General features: G+C 44.7%; 2 protein-coding genes across 6 annotated transcripts in view; one reads left to right on the forward strand and one right to left on the reverse strand.

The window, feature by feature from the left end:
- FZD4 (frizzled class receptor 4) overlaps nucleotides 1-17,014 on the reverse strand; it is a 46,313-nt gene extending 29,299 nt beyond the window's left edge. Inside the window, exons 1-3 of one of the 4 annotated variants that reach the window (XM_024347378.3) lie at nucleotides 16,938-17,014; nucleotides 15,584-15,790; nucleotides 6,508-13,255 (exon numbers count right to left, since the gene is read on the reverse strand). In XM_024347378.3, coding sequence (XP_024203146.1) covers nucleotides 11,927-13,255; nucleotides 15,584-15,715 — 1,461 coding nt within the window. In that variant the 5' untranslated portion in view covers nucleotides 15,716-15,790; nucleotides 16,938-17,014 and the 3' untranslated portion in view covers nucleotides 6,508-11,926. Of the gene's footprint in view, nucleotides 1-6,507; nucleotides 13,256-15,583; nucleotides 16,200-16,599; nucleotides 16,698-16,937 lie in introns of those variants that run through there. The other 3 variants (XM_024347377.3, XM_009423926.4, XM_001175326.7) reach the window with 3 other exon arrangements.
- The window catches only part of TMEM135 (transmembrane protein 135), a 352,995-nt gene continuing 345,612 nt past the window's right edge, over nucleotides 16,371-23,753 (forward strand). The window contains exons 1-2 of one of the 2 annotated variants that reach the window (XM_016921748.3): nucleotides 16,371-16,498; nucleotides 18,769-18,813. The gene's annotated coding sequence lies outside the window, so the exon portion shown is untranslated. Of the gene's footprint in view, nucleotides 16,499-16,958; nucleotides 17,047-18,768; nucleotides 18,814-23,753 lie in introns of those variants that run through there. The other variant, XM_016921749.4, reaches the window with a different exon arrangement.

Here is a 23,753-nt window from a genome sequence, read left to right on the forward strand (position 1 = left end):
CTGGGCATTAAGGGTACTTAAGAAGTGCTTGTAAGGAGTGTGTTTTCTCCCAAGCAAACACATAAACAAAAAATCCTAATTACAGGGACACTGCATTGAGTCTGTCCTAAAGTTGTTCTGCCTGTATTCACCACTAGGTGTCATTAGAGCCCTCTTTTAAAAGAAACAAAGCTTCAAAAAACACTGACCTCAAGAGAATAATTTTTCCAGTGTTCCTATTTCTCAGCTAAAAAAAAATATATATATATATTTTTTAACATGAGTAAAAATTGCAAATGTTCAGGACTTAGCTCTTGAATGGCTACTAAAGATTATAATTCCTCAGACTACCTGCAAATATCATGAGTCTTACAGAATCACAACAAATACATTTTTATTGAAATATCCATGGTAAATATACATCTTACAGGAAATTCCATTGCGTTTACACTATTTATTTAATAGAAATAATCTCTGGGATTATTTGCATTTATTTCTGAAGGAGGATGTTTTTCCTTCCTGAGAATAAGTTCAGGAAATGGGTGAAATGTTGAGGAAGTTAGCTAAATGCTGATGTAAATCCAAAAGGAAGGTCTGTTGTTGTTTCTTTCTTTTTTTTTTTTTTTAAAGGGGTGGGCGGGGGGGACACACAAAAATGCTAGGAAGTGGTTCTCTCATTCACTTATGGAAAAATGTTATACTGAATTTCTGATTTAAAAGGAAGAGGATTAGAAAAAAATGTGTGGGCCCATGATATGGTTTTCTGTAGATCTGGTTAGGCAATTCACAGTAGTTAGCAAAGAAAACTGTGTCAAGAAACAAAATCTACATGGGAGACATGACTTGGATTCAGTTTGTCCTAAATTAAACCTTTACTATGAAATTTGAATCGGCTACTCTAAGAAATAAGTTGTGTTAGAAAACTCTGAGTCCTGAAGAGCTGGTGGGGCCCCTTAGCACTACATAAACAACTAAATGCTACCCTCTCCTCCCAAGGACCCTGTCCCCTCCACTAACAGTGTCATGCTGACCCTCGGACTGCAAGGGGGAGTCTGAATGCAGTGAAACTCAAGATCTCCAGGGGTACTTGGTCAGTGTTGCAAGCTGCTGTGGCCTTTGGCGTTATTTATCTTTAGTTTGCAACGTAGGGGTGTGCTGTATCAGGTGTGCAGAGCAAACAGAAACTCCTTGCCTCTGAAACACTGGCATTTTAGAAAGCAAAGATTCGGCTCATTGACCAGAGCTACAGAGGACACAATTTGCTGTGGCTTCTCTGAAAATCACCCCCTCCTTTCCATCTCTCTGCTACCACCTTCATTCAGGCCTTCATGGTTTCTCATCCAAACCGGTCTTCCTGTCTCCTGCTTGCCTTCTTCCCAGCCCACAGTCCACACGGCAGACAGAGCAAGCTATGTAAAAACACCAACAGGGACATGAACCTTCCTTGCTTTCAAACTTTTGCCAACTCCCCTGTGCTGAGCGCAGGAGAGAATACGGCCTCCAAGGCCTTTCATAACTTGGCCTCAGCCCACCTTCCCTCCCACTCCAAGAATCTCAGGCTCCAGTTACAATGAGCCACTCACTGCCCTACACCTCCTGCCAGGCAACTCTCTGCCAAGTTTATTCACACATTTATCCTTTTCACTCTGGATACATGAGGAGGACTGACCATGTACTGTACTTCTTTTAACTTCTATAGAGCAATCTCTTTGTATTTATACAATTATGACAACAGTAGTAAGAGAAGAAGGTTCAGAGGATACAAGGTAACACACCTACATAAACGACCTACTGGGTACAAATATTGTAAATCAACATAGGCCTAGAAAAGGTGGTCAGATGCTGAATTTTGACTAAATACCTCCGATGGCACATGAGTAAGTTTCAATTTTTATATTTTACATTCTGAATTCCGGGGGTGGTTTTGATGGGCAGACCAAGTTTTAAAAGAGTTATGGTCTTTGGGATCCTCACTTCTCTCTTTTTCTTCTTCCCTCCACCTTCCCTACATATTTACATCAGCAGATGTGTCCTTTGAGGGGTCAAATGGTGAGACGACAGCAGTTTAGGAACTGTTTGCCCATTACACTGGGTACTCAGAAACTGTTCTATTCAAGCTAAACCACAAGACCTACGGACTTAGGAAGAAATTACATAGTAAGTGTGATAGGACTAGTAGCATTGATCCTTTGTGGGAAGGAGGGTAGAGGGAGGCACGTAGTGTGCTGCAGCGAACTTCTAGAGGGAAAGGTTATGTCTTATTTATCTGTGTCCCCTACGGTGCCTTCCCAGGACAGTGGCTGGCATACGATGGACCCTCATTCAGCTATTCAACAAATATTTACTAAGCAGTAGAGGATTTGTTTTTCCACGTTTAGGGTTTTAAGCTTGTTAATAGCAGCTGAATTCTTTCTCTGTTTTGTCATCTGCACTTTTGGACTCCAAGTTGGACTTCATATTTCCTAGTTTTTAAAAATCACTCCCTTTCCCTTCCCTAGCCCATTCCAGTGTTCTATATACAGTAGACTTTCAGCAAATATTTAAAAGAGACAACTTACAATAGGCAACACAGTGGGGTAGTCGATCATTCCCTAACCTATCTTTGAGGCTGGAGAATTTTCTTGGGGGCTAGTGCCCTAGTATCTTCCCAGAAAGTCCTGCCAACCTGATGGCTCTTGTTGTCACCTTTGGTTTCCTTCCTATGGTGGCCATGTTTGTCACCAAAGCCCTTCAGTTTCTCCATCTAACAAGGTTAAAACCCTCCCTTCCTCCCCTCCTTCCTTACTCCATTTCTTCTTTCCTCCCTGCCTTCCTTCCTTATACATATATTTTGAAACTTGTGCCCTGTGCCAGGCAGTGTGCCAAGCTCTGATGGTACATAAATAGACAACTTTAGGTGCTCAAAGTCATGCTCAGGGAGCTCAGTTTAGTAAGAAATGGATGCATGCACAGATCATTGCAATCAGTGCAAGGAAGGCTCCCAGAGTTGAATGCACAGAGGCTTAAACCTACCTATCAATAAAAGGAAAGGGAAGCAGGAAGTGGCAAGCAGGAGGATCGGGGATGTCTTCCCAGGAAAGATGACCCAAGGCTTTAAAAAGGACAGACGTAACCTAGTTGAAGAAAGATGGAAAGGACATTCCAGGCAAAAGGAAACAACGCATATGCAAAGGCAAAGGGGTGAGAGGAACATGATGAAACCAGGACAGGATTTTCTGTGACTTATCTATTCCATCTCATTGCTTTATATTCCACCCATTTACCTCATATCAAGTGGAATGATGCAACCCCAGGCATTTCAGGAAATTTACATAACCAATCATTTAATCTCTTAAAGAGAAAGGCATTGATAATGCAGGCTTTCCATGAGATTAAGCACGTTCTTGGGTGAAAATAGAATTGGGTGCTTATAGGAAACCAGGTGGAAAGCTGATGAAAATCAGGCAGTGGATGGAAAATGCAATACATTTGATTTTCTATTCTCTTTCCCTGGGAATTTGAGAAGTTGGAATCCTTTGCCATGAGGGTAAATAAATCTATGGGCCCTCTTAGCCTAAAGATGAAATAGACTGAACGAAAAAAAACAGGGTAATTCTAAGAATTTCATGTGAGGCCAAGGTCCATTTTGAAACCCTTTTGAACTAAACTTTTGCAGGTCCAACACATCTTCAAGATATTTAGTGGGATCCTCCCAGTCCTACGGTACCAGCTTGCATTGTGAAGGAAAATGAAGGACAGAATAAAGCCCTTCTCCCAGTCTGGTTTATTTCTGTACACAGAACCTCTGAAAACAGGAGGCCAAGGCTGACCTCTTTAGTCAAGAGTCAGCTCAACTTTAAAATTATAATTGCATGTGAAAGCTAAAATGGGAAAGAGAAAAAATCAGTTCTCAGGACCGAAATGCTAAAAACCCTTGGGTCACATTCCAGTTAGGGTCCTGGCCGTGCACACAGAGCTCCCATTGGGGGAAGGTGGGCAAGAGACCAGCCAAGACCAATTCAAACTATAGGGTGTTGGGGATCATGGCATTTATTCTAGAAGTGTCCAGTTTACAGATAAAGAAATGTACTATAGTGATTATGCTATATAATCTTTTAAAAAATAGAAGCTTATGGTCAGATCTCATTATTGAGAAAGGTGCCAAAGAATCTACCCACTCCAAGTGAACTATTTGCAGTAAAGAAATCAGAGGAGGCTGGGTGCGGTGGCTTACGCCTGTAATCCCAGCACTTTGGGAGGCTGAGGCGGGAGGATCACCTGAGGTCAGGAGTTCAAGACCAGCCTGGCCAACATGGTGAAACCCCATCTCCACAAAAATACAAAAATTAGTCAGGCATGATGGCAGGTGCCTGTAATCCCAGCTACTCAGGAGGCTGAGGAAGGAGAATCACTTGAACCAGGGAGGCGGAGGTTGCAGTGAGCTGAGATCAAGTCATTGCACTCCAGCCTGGGTGACAGAGCAAGACTCCATCTCAAAAAAATAAAATAAAATAAAATAGAAAAAAAATAGAAATCAGAGGGATAGAGTCTGTATTAGTTTCCTTGGGCTGCTGTAACAAATGATCACAAACTGGGTGGCCAAAGGCAACAGGAATTTATTTATTATTTATTTGGGACAGAGTGTTGCTGCGATGCCCAGGCTGAAGTGCAATGGCACAATCTCGGCTCATTGCAACCTCTGCCTCCCAGGTTCAAGTGATTCTCCCGTCTCAGCCTCCCAAGTAGCTGGGACTACAGGCGCATGTCACACCTGACTAGTTTTTGTATTTTTAGTAGAGACGGGGTTTTACCATATTGGCCAGGCTGGTCTCAAACTCCTGACCTCATGTGATCTGCCTGCCTTGACCTCCCAAAGTGCTGGGATTACAGGTGTGAGCCACTGCGCCTCACCCATAGGAATTTATTCTTACACAGTTCTGGAGGTTAGAAAGCAAAGATCAAGGTTGTGTTCTCCTGGAGGATCCAAGGAAGAATCTTCCCTGCCTCTCTCCTGGCTGGTGGTTTCCAGCAATCCTTGCTGTTTCTTGCTTGGCCTGTAGCTGCATAACTCCAATCTCTGTGTCGGCCTTCCCATGGCATTCTCCTCTCTGTGTCTGTGTCCAAATTTCCCAGTTTTTATAAGGATACTAGATATTAGATTAGAACCCACCCTAATCTAGTAAGTATGAACTCATTTTTAACTTGATTTAATCTGCAAAGACCCTATTTCCTAATAAGGTCAGGTTCACAGGTATCTGGGGTTAAGATTAGAGGGACACCATGCAACCCACAGGAGTATAAAACAAAAACAAAAGAAAACCCTGTATAAAATAAAAATACAACCAAAACCCTGAGTTGGGCATGGGAAGACCTGCTGACCAACCTTCTCCAACCCCTTTGGGTTGCCCTCGCCCTCTCTACGTCTTGGCTGCTCCACTCTAAAGGAAGGTTGTCAGACCTGCCCTACTGACTTCAGAAATGCCAGGAGAATAAAATGAAATCATGTAAATGGAAGTATTTTCTATTCAGAAAGTGTTTCTTTAAGTGCAAGGAATTAAGAATTCATTCCAGATTGTGTTGACTTTCCTTAACTTCGTAATTACTTAATGAATAGGTAATGGAAAGAGAAACACAGCCCAACTGGGAAAACAATTTAAATTACATACCTGCCTTCATTTAGGGTTTGAGATAAATGTCCAGTAGCAATCTGCAGATAAGGAGAGTAGTATTGCAGATCCTTGTTCAATGGGCTTGTTACTCACACCAAAACAGGGTGGTATTCATGTGAAGCTAAAGGGTGGCAAGCAATTTAAAAGCAAACCAAGAGGCCTGATGTTCACATCTGGGACATCAGCAGACGGTGATGGCTCTCCTTCCCTCTGTATGTGAGGTCTATAATATTACTGACTCCCATAACAATATCCTGATAGTAGCTTTGAATTTGCTTTGTCTGATGACTTTTCTGGATATGGGGACACAGACCATCCAATTTATAAAATTAGCTAAAGAAGCCACTTTCCTGATTGACAAATGTGACACATGCCCATGTCTATTACACAAACAGAACCACTGTGTAGCCAGAAAAAAAAAAAAAATCTGAAGAAAAAAAAAGCCCCCTTTCCTTTCCCTTTTTTAAGAGGCCAAAAGTTCTAGCAATGATGGGAAAACTCTTTTTTAGGCCATCAGATTAAGTCAATGGGGCTTGAAAGGCAAAGATAGCCACATGCACTGAAAATGCCAAAAAAAAAAGAGGTGTCATTGGGATAACAACTTGAGAACTACAGTTATATCCAAAGCATCATGTGACCTACTTGAGTGTTACTGATGACCATATTAGTAATCAATTCTGTTGACCTTAGACTGTGGGGGTTTGCTGACACAGGAGAAATCCCACAGGGGAAAAAGAGCCCCAGCAAAAAAGAAAGAGGCCCTCAGAAAGCAGTTCCCAATCTGCCCTGCAAACTGAATCCTCTATTTCTCACTGCTGGGTGTATATGCTTCCTAGTGGCTGTCATATACTTTCAGAAATATGCCAAGTCACACACAACCTAACAAACAAAACTTTATTTTCCTTTAATACAAAATTAAATAGCAAGGGGTTTTCTTTGTACAGTGATAAATTAGAAATTTACAGTACAGACATCGATGCAGACATACTTTTGTACATCCTTAAAAGCAGGGTCCATTTCCTTTGAAATTTAGCAATTCATTCAGGGCATGTGTAGCAGGAAGTTTGCCTGGTACCTCTTTGTCAAACATCTGAAAGTCCCCCAGATTGGCTTCAAGGTTCCTGGAGCTGTGGGGTGGCATGAGGACCCAAGAAAGGCCACAGAGCATCCAGCCCGACTGCTGCACAGAGCAGGGGAAGTCACATTTTATCTTTTTTTCAGATTACACCCGATATTTAATCTACCTTTCTTACAAAGAGCTCAAGGGGCCATCATTTTTTGACCTTTTCAAGCCTCACAACATCCCTGTGAGGTAGACAAAATTCAGAAACACCTCCATGCCTCACTGGGAGAGATCTAGAAAGCAGCTTACCCCTCCCAAAGCCCACAGCCAAGTCAGGGCCCCAGCCTATTAGTACAATTTGAAAACTCTCACAACCTCGGAGAGAAGATGGACCCAACCTTTGTGGCGCAGAGTGGCTCTTGCCCCTCTTTTCAGAAGCCTTCTAGGATGACAGTGGTCATGTACTGAATATTGTAGGAGAGCAAGGAGGTTTAAAAGCTTTGAGGACATGGCTCATATAGGACCCCAAAAAGGTCCTCTACAAATTGCCTGGGGAAATTCTGGGAATTGGCTGATGCAAAGAAGAAGAGAAAAAAGGTACATCAGAAACAGAAACATGCTACTATCAGGGCAACTGAGCTTGCCAAGGGGAAGAGGCATGTCGGGGGATCTGTAAGTCATTTGTCTCCTGGTACTGTCAAGTGTGTAATCACAGCAGAAGTGCATGGCAAGAGACAGCAACAGAAAGCTCTATGTAGGCTAGAGTGAAATGAAATCTATTATGTGGGGCTCTAGTATCTGATCCTTGGTAGGAGCAAAATGCTCTCTAAGGAGTTTCCAAGATCTATGATCTAACCCTGGAGGAAAAGTGATAACCCAGGTCATTTGCCAGACATAATACAAACCCAGAAGGGAACTCTAAACTCAAATAAAATAAAGGAACCAATAGGATTTTCAGAGTCCAGTGACTCGACATGATTGACTGGAATAGCAACTCTCTCCAGTGTCCTCCATCACAGAACAAAATACAAGACGTAAACTGATTTTAAGAGGTTCCTTCCAGGCCAGGTGTGGTGGCTCACACCTGTAATCCCAGCACTTTGGGAGGCTGAGGCGGGCAGATCATGAGGTCAGGAGTTCGAGACCAGCCTGGCCAACACAGTGAAACCCCGTCTCTACTAAAAATACAGAAGTAGCTGGGCGTGGTGGCACGCACCTGTAGTCCCAGCTCCTCAGGAGGCTGTGGCAGGAGAATCGCTTGAACCCAGGAGGCAGAGGTTGCAGTGAGCCAAGATCGTGCCATTGCGCCCCAGCCTGGGCGACAGAGCAAGACCCTGTCTCAAACAAACAAACAAACAAACAACAAAAAAAAGGTTCCTTCCAAAGTCTGTGCTCAGTGGCTCCCTTCCCTAACTGCAGCTGTGGTCACCTCACCAGAAATCAAATACTGCACCGACCTGGTGAAATCCCTGAGTCTATTCCTCTAAGGCTGAGACTGTTGAGCTCATCTTTGTGTCCTCAGGTCCCAGCTTGGTTCTCAATACAATAAGCATTTAATTCAGTGACCATGAGGATGAGGGGAGCCAGAGAGTATAGAGCTAAAAGGTGCTGAACAGAATCTCAATTCAGTATCTAGACACACAAGCTTCCCGGAACCTGAGTTTGGGGAGTGCAGGTGAGACAGTGACCTGGGAGAGGAAAATCAGAAAGCATCTCTGAAATTAAAAAAATGTCACCCCTTCTCCAGTTTCAGGCCCAAGTAAGTTGCCAGTTCAGCAACAGTCTCAGAGATCAGGAAATGGGTCTCCATAAAGGAAAGAGGATATGAATCAACCAAGTAGCTCAAGCAGATGGTTCTGGCCAGCACCACTCTACCCCCATGTTCCCTTGCCCTGAGGTTTGGCCTATATGAAGCAGGAGAAAGGAATCTACCAGAAAGGAGGTTGGACAGAGGTGCCATTGCACCATGTTTAATCTCTGGAGGCCAAGGGATTTCTGAGGAAGCTACAATCATACCCATTTACTGTAGGTTTCAGAGAAAGAAAAACAACCCTCACCTTTTCTCTAGCAAGATGCTGTCCTCAAATATACCTATACAAGTCACATGGAATACCCCAAGCCCTGAATTGCCGGCAAAGCCAAAGCAGATGTGTGGGCCCATGTCCTTGTGGCCTACTCTCATAGTCTTCCTAAGGGATTTCTCCAGAGACTGTCATGAAGCAGAGCTGATGCTTTCTGTTAAAACCACCTGTAACTGACTTGGAAGGAATCCTGGGAAAGGGATGAGAGATGTGTTAAAAGTAGAGAGACCCAGGCTGGGTGTGGTGGCTCACACAGGAAGAGATTTATGGAATGGAGACAGTGAAACAGATGGGAATTCCAGAGGTCCCTGCTCCTTTCCCAGAGGAACAGTAAAGTTCAGCAGACCTGGGTGCGTCCCCATCCTAGATCAGTTAGAAGAACAGAGATTATCTATTTCAGTGCTTTACTACAGTCGGCACTCAATAAATAAAATAACTGATTTTTTAAACAAATACCGATTTAAGAAGTGATGGAGTTGATTGAAGGTCACTGGTAACTGACCCCTCAGCCACAAAGTTCTTTTCCTGAAACCATAAACACTCTCCATTGTCTGGAATGTGAAAGGAGAGGCCTATAACCCTGTAGCATTGCTAAGGCTACTAATCCAAATGGCCACTTCTGATCAAATACACTTTGCCCTGAAAAGGCAAGAGATTTGTGGAAAAGGCATGTCAAAACCCAAAGCATTGTCAAAACACTAGCTCCAGAACTCAAAACTCAGAAATCAGGTGCCCAGATTCACCCAAGTGCTCTTTTATTGTTATTATTTAGTCATTGACAAGTATCGATCACCTACTCCATGCCTGGCTTTCTGCTAGATGCTGCCTTGGTCACACACTCACTGACACATTATGAAGAAAACTGCATTACAAACCTCTATACTCTAACAGCAAGACCAGTCCCCTACCGCCTGGTCTTCCTTCCCCTGCCTGGGCCAGAGTCCCTGCACAACTCCCAAGACACCAGAGCAGAGCGTGAGTAAGGGCAGGCTCTGCCCCTGGGTGCGTGCTCCAGGGCCGTGGACAGTTATGGGAACTGTCTACAAGCAGCACAGGGAGTTCACATTTTACATTTCATAGGCAATGGAGTATCAGATGGAGTTAAAATGGTTCTTCTGGGGATCAATTCTCATGCTCCTGGAGCCTGACCTAGAGTCTAGCCAAGGTACTCAGACTGGGCACAGCAGCAGGGACTTTGCCTTCCAAAACATACAATGGACTTTACATGCATCTTGATGTCAGAGAGCTCAAGAACCACACAAAAACAAAAAGGAAAGAAGAAAGGGAAATGTCAAACTATGGGCATAAGGCTCAAACCAAATTTTTAAAAAAGGGGAAATGCTTACTTCCAGAATTTGACCACCTATTTGGAATTTTGAGTCCCTGGAAATGTTTTTCCACAAACTGTGATTGAAAAAAAAAAAAAAGAAAAAAAAAAGCTTCCCTTCCTATTTTTTTTAAGGCATGAATTAATAAATAAATGAGTCATTGCAAAGCAGTTGCTGAAGCAGACAGGTATGAGTTACAAGGAGAGCAACCTGTGACATAGTCAGCAATTTGTCCCCAAGATCTCATGATTAGAAGGCCTAAGGCAAGGTAAGAGAAAGGCCAGTTACAGTTTTAAGAGAAGTGCAATTTTCGAGAGGCTGCTGGGGGTACCCCCTTGTGAAGAACGTATGCATAAATTTTAAAAGCTTTGGATACCTCTGCTAAAGGCAATTAAGACCTGGGCTATTAGAGTTTGCAGTTCATTTCATATGGTCTACACTTTATTCCCTACTAACCAATCAGGCTTCTGGCTGGCATTCTGGAGATTCATTAAGCACCATATAAATACTCCAGGCCACACTGCCTCCAATGAAATCTTACAAGGAGCCTTTGCCAATTACTAGGAAACAATTGTGCACCAAGTAATTGGATTAGCTGTCCTCAGTTCCCTTTATAAAACTGAAAAAGTCTCCATTGTCCTAAGTAGACCAGATTCTGATAACATTCTTATGCTTTAAAAAATAAAAAAATTTTTAAAGGCACTATCATTCTGAGAATGCAAGTTGAAGTTGACCATAGTTTTAAAGTCAGTTGAGTATACTATGTCATGGTCCAAGAATGTGCTTTTAATTGTAATTGACACACAAAAATTACACAGCTAATCTGTGCGAATGCAAAGTTGCCAAGAAACTTAACATTTCAGCTCTTCCAGACTGGCGTCTGCATAGATGCAATCACACAAGTAAAATATATTAAGTCCCCATTGCTCAATGCAATAGGTCTCTGGGGTCCGTCAGGTAAGTCAACTTAGTAAATCTCATTTTCCTCTGAATTAAGTGATTGTCAGAAAGTGAATCACCCTTCCTTTTCCCCTCTTTAAGCATGCTGCAGTACAAAAATTCTATAAAAATACCTTTTTTGAGTCATTAACATAAAATGAAGAAAACAGCAGCAGCCAAGAAGAGAGATGTTGAAATTTAAGAGAGGAAGACAGAGAAGAAAAATCCACTGGATACCTTATGTGTGTGAGTACAGTACTTTTGTTTGTTCAAATAACTGTTTTATGACAAAGGCACTGAAAGATTCTAACACCACTTCTTGGGAGTGCAGTCCACAAAGTTCTAAACAGCAGACAGCGCACCACAGAAGATGTTTATGTTAGATCAGCCAAACTATAAAACTCTTGTAACACTTCTCTGAACCCAGCGTTTCCAGTGTTTATAGATTGCTTTGCTATCTGAAAGACCCAGTTAGTACTTAAAATGGTAAAGGGTTAAAAAAGTTAATATTTCTCCCTGCTAGTTACCAACTCACAGCTCAAATCCCACCCTGCAGGGGAAAACAGTATCGCCCTGGACTTCCTGGAATCTAGGCAGGACCTCCACGCTCCAAGCTGCAACCTGCTAAAGTGATCAACGTTTTGATTTTTCACAGCTTTGAAAGCCTCTAACTGGCTTTTCCATTTTGGATCATTCCAAAGTCTGCAGCAAAATCATTGGTTTTTTGATGCTGGGGTCGGGGTGGGAGGCAGTGGGTTGACGGGGGTCACTTAATTGTTGCTAGTTTGTTCAAACTGAGATTCACTGCATAAAACTTTTAGTAGAATTTCCTCCAAAATGCTGGCATTCCCCCCTTCAAAATGAAGAAAGCATGGAGGCTGACTAGCCTTATACCACAGTCTCACTGCCTTTTCCAGGCTTCACCCAACCATTTCCTCTCTTCTCTCTCTTTACCTTTCCAGAATTCACCAATCTGTTGGAACACTTCTGCCACGTGTGAAGAGTTTTGGCAGACCAAATCCACATGCCTGAAGTGATGCCCACCAACAAAGACATAAAAATTTTCAACATTTCAACAGCCATGTTGGAATCATCTGCAGAATACCGAAAAAGTGCCCAGTTGGAGATTTCATAAAAATAACAGGCAATCACACACGTTGCAGGAACTGTGTACAGTACTGAGAACACCCCAATCTTGACCATCAGTCTTTCTAACTTGTCTGTCTTTGTCCCATCCTTTTGAAGATTTGACCGAATTTTGAACAAGGCCACCAAACCTGCTGCAATGAACAAAGTTCCAATGACCAAATAAGTAAAGAGGGGAGCCACCACGAACCCGGTGAGGGCATCGAGATTTTGGTTTCCAACATAGCACAGGCCAGTCAGTTCATCTGCATCCACCAGTCTCATAATCAAGATGACAATGGTTTTCACTGCGGGGATGGCCCAGGCTGCAATGTGGAAATAAGAGCTGTGCATTTCAATGGCTTCATGACCCCATTTGAGTCCTGCTGCCAAAAACCAAGTGAGTGTCAGAATAACCCACCAAATGGAGCTGGCCATTCCAAAAAAGTACATCAGCAAGAAAATTATTGCACATCCTGTGTTCTTAAGTCCTTCTTGGATGAGAACAGGTTCTGCTGCCTCTTCAAAATCACAGGATATCCTTTCCCGGCCTACAGTCAGCCTGACAATATAAGCAATGCTATAAATATTATAGCACATACTGAGAAATATGATGGGGCGCTCAGGGTAGGAAAACCTAGAAGAATCGATCAGGAAGGTCAGTACTGTGAAGGCAGTGGAGATGAAACACAGGCTGGCCCACACAGCCATCCAGATATCAGTGAACTCCTTGGCTGAGCGGCTGTATAAGCCAGCATCATAGCCACACTTGAGCACACAGTTCAGGCTCCTTTTCACCCAGATGTACTGATCAGAATTGGTTCCCACAGAGTGACACTCTTCCCCAGGCTGGATGGGGGTTTTGTGAGGTAAGGGCACCTCTTCATCACCTGGCCCTTCCATGCACATGTGGTTGTGGTCGTTCTGTGGTGGGAATTTGCTGCAGTTCAGACTCTCTGGCCACGCAAATCCAAATTCCTTCAGGACGGGTTCACAGCGTCTCTTGACTGAAAGACACATGCCGCCACATGGGCCAATGGGGATGTTGATCTTCTCTGTGCACATTGGCACATAAACAGAACAAAGGAAGAACTGGAAAAGTAACAAAATGAACACACACAAAAAAACAATGACTTGGAAGTTTGACCAAATGCTCCCACAAAGCTGAGCTGAATGCTTCCAGGCAATGTAGGTATCTACTTTTAAACCAACCTATCGGGAGTTTGTCTGTTTACTCTGACCTCAAACAAGGGCGCCTGATAATCCATCACTTACACACTTTTCTTAGTTTGGCTTTAGTAATCCTTTCCAGAAGAATGTACATAAATAAATAAATAAAATAAATAGGGTCTGAAGAATTGCATAAGCCCTCTTTGCACAACACTTGAAATAAATCTTAAAAAACTGGCTTTCAATCTCCTTCCATTTTAGAAACTATTTGAAAAAGCTAAAGAAACTAATATGACTCATTTAGGTGGTTTATTTTTATCCCCGTTTATCATTTTAAAAATAAAAGTTAAAAAAATGTAGATCCTGTTAGTATTCTCTTCTCCCTAATTTATCCCTTAAAAATTTGTTTAAACTAGTCCCATACTGAAACAAAAAATGGCCCAAATGAGACACTGTTAGACTCAAGGATGGGATGCAGATTGAGGTCTCTGGTCACTAGGGATTTGTTTGGCCAGGTTTCCTCAATGAATAATAATGAAGCACAATAGGAAAATGTAAATGTTAAGTCGCTGAAACTGCAGTACCAGCAGGGGAGAGTCCAGTTGCTGTCCTCAATTCCTCCAGCATTGATAAACAGTCTGCTTGGCTCCTTACAGATGTTGTCTATGAAGTCTAGAGTTACAAGTAACTATTTTCCAGCATGTAAAGGGATCCAGTCTTGTCCTTCAAAACAGCTTGGCCGCTTTCCCCAGGATACATGTAATTAAAAATATATATCCCTGCAAAAGCTGTTTCTCCAACAAATTGCCACTGATGTCAGGATATGTGCTGTTTCCAAACTGAGAGCTGGAGGATCATTTCTTAAGCTTTTATAACCTAGTTCTAAAGTTCTGGAACTTCCAAAGGGATATTTTAGCAGCAACAGGTCTAATCCCCACCATCTTTCCAAAACCACAAACCAAGTTTTAAAATGACCTACGTAAAAACATGCACCTAGTAAGTAAGCTGTATGTCTGTTTATTATCTCTCAGAGGTTACAGCCAGAACCACAGATTTCTTTTCTTTTCTGTTGATATGGAGTTTCGCTCCTGTCGCCCAGGCTAGAGTGCAATGGTGCAATCCCCGCTCACTGCAACCTCCGCCTCCTGGGTTCAAGCGATTCTCCTGCCTCAGCCTCCTGAGTAGCTGGGATTACAGGCGCACGCCACCACGCCCGGCTAATTTTTGTACTTTTAGTAGAGACAGGATTTCACCATGTTGGTCAGGCTGGTCTCAAACTCCTGACCTCGTGAGCCACCCGCCTCGGCCTCCTAAAGTGCTGGGATTACAGGCGGGAGCCACTGCGCCCGGCCAGAAACCAGATTTCTGAAGCCTGGACAACTAACGTCTACTTTTTCCCACAACTTCTCTCTTTTCTAAATTTCTAAAAATCACCCAGCCTCACCAACCCAAACATAACCAATGTTAACACTTTAAAAATTTTCCTTTCAGTCTTTTATTATCCCAATGAATTTTTTATTTTGCAGGATTATAATCGCCCTGTATATGCAAATTCTTATTACTGTGGAATAAACATTTTCTCTATCATTAGATATGCTTTACATTTTTTAATGACTGCAAAAAAATTTCTTCCAATATACCAACCACCTTCCTGCAGCTTCTTCTCACCCTCCAAGCATTAAACGTGCCTTCAACTCTGAGGATAAGAAAGAACTCAAGCCAACCCAACCACTCCTTCATGCATGACCTCTAAAACCCTGCGGGACATCGTGAGAAGGGGCTATTCAGCAGAAAAAGGTGCAGTAGTGTTTCATTTAATAACACCCCAAAAATAGTGGGGAGAAGGAAGTTCGGTGAAGGATGGTCTCCTTATCTCTCCCTCCAAGTCTTAGCTGCAGCTGGCTCCCTCCCACTCGCCCACCGAGCAGTGGCGGCCAGAATCCTTGGCAGAGATAACCCTCAGCTCCACTGGGGTTAGGGGTCTGGGCCAGACATGGGTGGGCAAGGGAGAAAAACGGAAGGGCGGGGTGTAAGAGTGGGTTCTTTCCCAGGCCAGATGACTTACACAACGTTTTGGCTTCCAGTCCCTGAGAAAGTGGGGGTGGGGATGGAAATCACTTTTCCAGGAGAGCTGTCTCCTTCGGGCTAGGACGATCAACTTGGCATGAGCTCTGCAAAGTTAGTTTGGAGCGTCCCTCCCCAAGGGGTCCCGCCAGGGGTGGGGGTGGGGGTGGGGGTGGGGGCGCCCACCTGCAGCTGGCTGGAGCAGCCGTACTGGATGAGCGGTGTGAAAGTTGTCAGCTGCAGCTCGGCGTCCGTCTGCAGCTCGTGCCCAACCAGGTTGGGCATCTTGGTCACGTTGTAGCCGAGGTTCTGGCACATGGAGATGCGGATGGGGTCGCAGCGCCGCTCCTCCTCGTCCCCGAAGCCCCGCGCCGGCCCCAGGACCAGCAGCAACTGCAGGAGCAACCCCAGACTGAGACCGACGCCCCCGGGCGCCCCCGGGACGCTCGGCCCTGCGCCCCGCCAGGCCATGGCCAGCATCGGGGGTAGCAGCGGCAGCGGCTGGGGCTGCTCTGGCAGACACCCCCAGTTTGCACGGGGGCGCCGGCTGCCCGCGCTGCTCCCAGCTCCCGGGACAGGAGTGTGATGCGGCGACGAGGGGGCAGCGGCCGGCTCTCCAGCAGCTGCGCGCGACTGTGTGGGATTTTAGACGTCCCGGGCCGAGGCCGAGGGACAGGCTGCGAGGGTCATGGCTGCAGGCGGCGAGCCCACAAGCCGGCGCCGGCCGCGTCCGTTCGGCGTCTCCGCGAGGCCAGCCAGCAGCCAGCGCTGCGCAGCTCTCACCGCCGGAGCCCTGCGCGGCGCTGGAGGCTCGCGGCGCGGCGGCGGGGCGGGACGGACAGCGGGCCTCTCCAATGGCCGGGCGCGGTGGGCAGCTAGGGGAGAGGCGGCGGGGCGGGGCCGCTCTCCCGCTGGAGGGGTCAGGTCCCCGCCCTCCGGCCCCCTCCTCCGGCCGCCCCTCCCTCCCTCCCTCCCCTAGCGCCCCGCCCCGCCCGCCTCCCGGCTCTTGCTTTCCTCCCACCCGGATCTAGGCGCGCAGGGGCCAAGCAGGGACGCAGCCCAGTGGCTCCAGCCGCGCCGTCCTGCCCCCTTCTCCTGCAGGTGAGAAGTGCGCCCTGTTCCATCTGCCCCCTTTCCTTCCTGTCTCCTTTCAGCTGTAACCTAGGCCGGTGGCCACCTCCCCGTCAGGCAGAGAAACGTACACAAAGAATTGGGGATTTGGATTTACACCGATTGTGGCTTTCAGTCCCGGCTGTGTGACCTTGAGCAAATTGCTCAACCCCTCGGCGTCAGTCTCCTCTGTAAAGTCACTTGGGAGGATTAGAGATAAAGTGTAGAAGGCTTAGCATGGTGCCTGGTACTGCGCGAGTCCACAGCTATTTTCACTCCGGACTAGCGGCGATCGGGGCCCGGCCTCTCCCCGCCCCCAGACTCGCCCGACCTGCGAAGGGAGCCGCCCACCTCCAGCCGCCAGCGGGGAGGCGCCCCAGAGCTGCGGAGCTGCAGACCCGCCGACGGTCTCGCGTTCTGATTTCCTCACCGTATGAAATGAAATTCCACAGGGGGATTCGAAAGGAAATGAGACCGGGACTCTCCGTGCTTCTCGGCCCGCCGCCCTTCCTGTCTCGGGGACACGGTTTCTAAATAAGGTTGGGAGGGTGAGAGGGCGGGAGGGGAGAGGCTTGACCTGTGCACTGGGGACGAGGAAGGCGCACAACCACCGTGACTCCTCTCTCCCGGCCTCCCGGGCACCCCCTCCCCACCAGGCTGCACCCCTTTTTTTCTTTGCTTCTGCTTCGGTTCCTAGGGATCTGGGGATCCTGTGACCCAGGTTTGAACCCAACTTTCCTGTCTCATTACCAGCCTCCCGCGGCTTTGTGCTGGTCCACCCTCTCTCTGCTTTCCAGTCGGCCGGTAAACTCCCAGCAGGTGGATTCCTCCACCGTTTACTTGTTGCTTGACTGTGTTGAAGCTATGGTGCCTCTCTGAGCCTCAAAGTGGCCGGCTGTAAAGTGGGGAAGTTCATATCCACCTCACACAGTTGTTCTAAGAGTTCAGTGAGATAATACCTGTAAATCATTTAGCAGTGTCTGACACATAATAAATGCTGAAGAACTTGGTGATTGGTGTGTGTGTGTGTGTGTGTGTGTGTGTGTGTATGTGTTTCCAAAACAGCTAGGGGAGATCAATTATGGGATCCTGCTTTCCAGCCTGGTGCTAAAGACAGCTCCAGCAGCCCCGGACTGAGGATCTGGGTAAAAGGCTTTTCACCCTCTTCCTGAGATCTTTTTGTCCAACACTTGCCACTGTTTTCTTGGCACTGTTTTATGCATGTTTTTATCCTCCCATTTCAGCCAATTCTGTGGCATATGGCAGAGGCTAGATGCAAGTTGGAAGAATGTCTGTGCCACTCATGTGACACTCATATTCTGTCTTGTATTTTTAGTCTTCTTATATTGGCAACGAGACTTGACTGAGGGCAAAAATGGAATCAACTTTTTTTTGGTATTTGGCTCTGTGCCTAGAACTGTGTTGGACACGGAGAAGCTGCATTGTCTCCAGTCATCATCATAAACTCCCAGTGAAGGAGGTTCCGTTAGCTCCTTATAGAGATTAGGAAACTGAGGCTAGAACCAAAGTAATAGAAAATGACAAGACCAACCAAACCAGGGCCCAGAAGAGGCTCTTCAAAGATGGAAGGCAGGGCTATTTTCCCAGAAAAAATTCCCAGCTGGAAATCAATGTACTCAGCAATAGGACTGAATCTCTGTGTGCCTGTGCTGAGTAATGCATGAAACCCTTGGCCTACAGAGATGAATAAACGATCAGATGTAGAGATCAAATGATCTACTAATCATTTGGGTTACAGAGATGAATACATAATCAGATGAATAGATCAAATGAATAGATAATCCTCATCCTTTAGGATCTCACAGGAGGAGACAAAGGATTAACAAACAACAATAACTTAGTTTGCTAAGTGCACAGATAGAGAATTGTGGGTGAATTGAAGGTAGAAGTGGCTGAGTCTGGAGGGCTACTCAAAGGGGGATGACCTGCAAGACTTGTAGCTACTCAACAAAGTGTAGTTAGTATGCAATTGGCCCTTCTTCTAGGGAAGAGTGGTGGTGGTGGGGTGTGCTTTGTGCTGAAGATATGCTTACATGGTTTATTAAACAGTGAACTCCCTGAGGTCAAGGAGGAGGACCTGTCCCTCATACAGGGCCTGGCACACAAGGAACATCATTTGTTCTGGGTGAAGGAATACTGTTTTCAAATCAATAACAAACCACTCATATAGAACTCTTACTTTCAGACACTGTGTTACATGCCTTACATTCTTAATTTTATTTATTTCTCACAACTTGCAGAAACTGATGCTCTGAGAGGCCAAGCAGTTTGCCCAAGATTACACAGTAAGTCGTAGAGAAGAACTCATGCATGTCTGCCTGGCCCTAAACTCTGTGTGCATGGTACTGCTCTTGCAGAGGAAACTGCTTCACGCCCAGCCTAATCCATAGTTAAAGATGACCATTTTGTGATCTGGACCTCTTATTCCTAGACCTGGCATCCTGCCTCAGCTTGCTTGAAGCAATTGTCTCCTTTGAGAACACATGAAGAAGCCCCTTCCCTATCAGAAGCTTTTTCTGTCAACAGCTTTTCTTTCTAGTCGTGGAACTCATCACCGGTATTTTCCAAAAAAGAAAGCTAGGGGAATCACATTTCAGTCTGAATGTGGAAAGACAACAAAGACCATAACTTAGAGCTAAATCTGAATGGCCTGGAGCCCCTCAGCCTCCCTCTCCTGGAGTGGTTTACACAGTCCACAATCTGCCCCTGGTGACAGGCATGGCATGTTTGTCTTTGTTACAGAAAACACTTCCCCAGGGAGTCCCAGGCAGAGGGATATCCACCCTGTGACATGCACAGCATTTCTGAGAGGAAAAGATAGGGACACCTGAATAAAGTGCAGGCCATGGGCCCCTGCTAACTCTGGCTTGAGTGCCTGGGCAGTTTCCTTGGTCCAGGCTCTGAGCAGTAAAGATTCAACTACTTTGGAGCTGCAACAAACATGACTTCAACAGTCTGTTGGGCAGTTGGAGGGCTCTCCATTTGTATCTAATAAGAGGCTGGGTTCTTATTAACTCCGGTGATGTGTTAATTTTTCAACCTGACGTTTTCTGCTCTAATAGATTCTTGTAATGCTTACTAAATTAAAGGCTGCATTGGAAGAGTAATGTTTAGGTTAAAATGCATCACCTAAGGGGGTGGAAGCTATAAACATCCTTTCCCTCCTACGGGAAAATCTCTCATTTGCGGCTCTTTGCTAACCCAATTAAGTGCTGAAATAGTTACCCTAGAGCCAGCTTTTTATTTCCTATGAAACAATCCAACTAATCCATATTCAGTAGCTTCCAAGAAAAGTCTTATTCCAACCACTCATGAAGAAACCAGCTTCTTTGAATCTAGATAGAACATTTAGAACTCACAAAGAGCTGTCTTGATGGAAAGTGCAAGAAAGTGGTTCATTATTATCCTGCCTGGTTTTTGAGGGAAATAATTCACTGGGACTAAAACCCCATAAGTATTGGGAATTTACTGTGGAACAACAGAAGCAAAGGAAGAAGATGCCATGCCACATTCCATCCGTTTATAAATAGGGTGTTACATCTCCCCCTGCACCCAAACTAGTTATAAAACAAAAGTGTGCCTACTGAGTAAGGTGGAAGGGAACACTGATCTTACTTCGAGCTGAGGAATCAAAGTTCCCAAGAGATTAACACCTATGAAGTGGCAGAGCCAAATTCCCTTCTTAGTCCATTGCACCACTAGCTAGCAGAGAAGAATTGTCACCACAGAGCTCTTGCATGTCAAGGAATAGAAGCTCAAAATTTTTCCTACCCATAAATTTAGCAAGCATTAAATGGTACATCAGACATCCATATTTATTGGTGGTGATGAGTTAACGCAAAGATGAACAACCAAAAACCTCCATGGAAGGCAAAAAATAATGCAAACACACTTTTACCTCCATAGCCTCATTTCGTTTCAGTGAAATTGATCAGTCAAGCTGTTAACAAATATTTAGTGATGGGTTATTGTGGACATGTCACTGAGCTGGGTACTAGGGAGTATGCAGACATGTTAAAGGTGGTTTCTGCCTTCAAGGAGCTTACAGTCACATTGGGGGAGATTAAGACATGAGACCAAGGGCAAAACAAGTTTTTTATGGTTAAGTGCATTTTGTTGAGCTTTCTTATTTCCAGTCTCCCCTTGTTGTTTTACATAAGGTTCTGTATTATAAAGTTATTGGGCTGTTTTGCTTTTGTCTCTTTCACTCTCCTCTGAAGTCAGAGGCTGTGTCTTTTTCACTACTGTGCTCTTAAACAACATAGAACAATATTACCTGAGCCATAGAAGGCACTCAGTAGTTATTTGTTTAATACATAAATGAATGGTTCTGCCTATAAGTGATCTGATTATTCAGAAAAAGAAAGCCTGCATTATGAGCCGGGTATAGGCAGCCGCCAAAACACTACCTAAGTGGTTCCAGAATGATGGTTAAGTCAAGATTATAAACCGCTCCTCCAAGTCAGGCATGGTTCACACTTTCAGCTTTCTTCTCAAGTCAGATGTTTTGCCAATTATTTATCTTCCTTTTTGTTTGACTGTGTCTATTCTTAAATCTTTTACAGTAGACAAATGTCTTTTTTTTTTCTTTGAGATAGGGTCTCACTCTGTCGCCCAGGCTGGAGTGCAGTGGTATGATCGTGGCTCACAACCTCTGCTTTCAGGGCTCAAGGGAGCCTCCAGCCTCAGCCTTCTGAGTAGCTGGGACCACAGGTGCGAGCCAACATGCTGTGCTAATTTTTATATTTTTTTGTAGAGACAGGTTTTGCCATATTGCCCAGGCTGGTCTTAAACCCTTGAGCTCAAAATAATCCACCCACCTTGACTTCCCAAGTGCTGGGATTGTAGGCACGAGCCACCGTGTCTGGCCTAAAAAAATAACCTTGACAGAAATTGTTTTTCAATTCAGAAGCAAATGTGTTAATGTGTTTCTCTATTTCATGAATCGGCCTAAGACTGTTTTGTTTTGTTTTTTTTTCCTGTGAGACGGAGTCTCGCTCTGTCACCCAGGCTGGAGTGCAGTGGCGCAATCTTGGCTCACTTCAACCTCCGCCTCCCAGGTTCACGCCATTCTCCTGCCTCAGCCTCCCAAGTAGCTGGGACTACGGGCGCCCACCACCATGCCTGGCTACTTTGTTATATTTTTAGTAGAGACGGGGTTTCACCGTGTTAGCCAGGATGGAGCCTAAGACATTTTTTAGATCACTGTTTACTACTATAGTTAGTCGACCACTCATCTCATTATTGTCAAATGAAGCCATTAGGAACATATATGCCATGAGACAGTTGGTAAAAGCCGGGGTCTGAAGCCAAGGCATTTTAAGTCAAGGGATTACGTGTGATTGGTAAGTTTGTACAAAAATTAGAATGTAAGCTTAGCTTTGAAGGATGGGTAATTTTCAAAGAGATTTTGGGAAGCATGGAAAGGAAGGCACTTTTTAATAATATTCTCATAGACAGCACTCTGATTAATTAATGGAGATGAGAAATGAATATGAATGAAAATGATGCTAAATAATGACCAAAGGGTGAACTAGCTACCACATATTGTGTATAAGCATGAACTAGATGAGATAAAGTCCCAGATGGTGGTTTTAAAACATGGCCTCAAATTCTTTGATGCTTCTCCTGTTGAAGGACGGAATTTATGTTCTCTCCCCTTGAATCAGGGAGGGTTTGTAACTTCTTCAACCGACCGAGTATGCTGTAAGTGCTACTGCGTGACTTCCAAAGCTACATCATGAAAGGTCATGCAATTTCTACTTTGTTTGCCGGAAAACTCACTTTGGAGCTCTGAGCGGCCTTGTAAATAGTTCAGCTACTCTAAGACTGCAAGGAGAGGCTACATGCAGGTTCTTCATTAGTCCCAGATGAGCCTGTCCTTCAGCCATCCCAAGCCAGGGGCCCAAAATGTGAGGAAAGAAGCCATCTTGAAAGTGGATTCTCTGGCTCCCCCATTCCTAACCTCTACTGTTGGAGTCATCCCAACATCCTTGCTGTGCCTTTTCAAATTCCTAACACATAAAATCCATGATGGTCATTGTTTTATTCCTATAGGTTTAGGTTGGTTTGTTGTTTAGCAACAAATAACCAGGACACAATTAAATAACAAGATATCAAAGGAGAGAGTGACTCAGCTAGGAAAAGAATGATTATCACCCAAAGATGAATAAAGGGACTTTATAGTCTCTCTCTGGGAGAGGGATAGCATATTTTTAGTTGCATGAGGGACAATTGTGTATTGTGAAGGGAAAGCATTATTTTGCTCTTTATTTGGAAGTTAAGTGTGGTTAAAAGACGTGCGTATGCATCCCAGGCTGACAAGGAGTAGACTCTACTAGTTTCGTATTATGTTAATCTAGCTAAGCTGAAACGAACTTTCCCAGAATCTCCTTCCTACATGGTTCCAGATTAGGGTAAGCTACAAGAAAAATTAACGCAAGATTGGGGAGGTAGATGTGAAGCAGCATTTTTATGCTCTGAAAGTCAGTGCTGGGTACCAGGCACCATGGTGGCTCATGTGCATTGTTACTGATCTGCTGGCTCACCTGTTGGCATGGGATAACACCCGGGCCTGCAGTTCCTCCACCTCCTGATGATCTCCTTTATTTTCTCAGAGTCCTGGGCCAGGTGCTTAAGTAGTTGTGTTGCTAAGGACTCCAGCTTCTGCAGGTCACCTGCATTATCAAGCTTAGAGGTGGTTAAAGACAGACATGGGATCTAGTTTGTCCCTGTGGGTTCCACTTTGCCCCTGATTTCCCAAACTTCACACCTAGCTTTCCTTTTTTTAAAGGAGTAGTGCTGCAGTAAACATACATGTGCAGGTATCTTTATGGTAGAATGATTTATAGTCCTTTGGGTATATATCCAGTAATGGGATTGCTCGGTCAAATGGTATTTCTAGTTCTAGATCCTTGAGGAATCGCCACACTGTCTTCCACAATGGTTGAACTAATTTACACTCCCACCAACAGTGTAAAAGTGTTCCTATTTTTCCACATTGTCTCCAGCATCTGTTGTTTCCTGACTTTTTAATGATCCCCATTCTAACTGGTGTGAGATGGTGTCTAATTGTGGTTTTGATTTGCATTTCTCTGATGACCGCTGATGATGAGCATTTTTTCATATGTCTGTTGACTGCATAAATGTCTTCTTTTGAGAAGTGTCTGTTCATATCCTTTGCCCACTTTTTGATGGGGTTGTTTTTTCTTGTAAATTTGTTTAA

This window comes from Pan troglodytes, chromosome 9 (assembly GCF_028858775.2).
Source record: "Pan troglodytes isolate AG18354 chromosome 9, NHGRI_mPanTro3-v2.0_pri, whole genome shotgun sequence".
Taxonomy (NCBI): Eukaryota; Metazoa; Chordata; class Mammalia; order Primates; family Hominidae; genus Pan; species Pan troglodytes.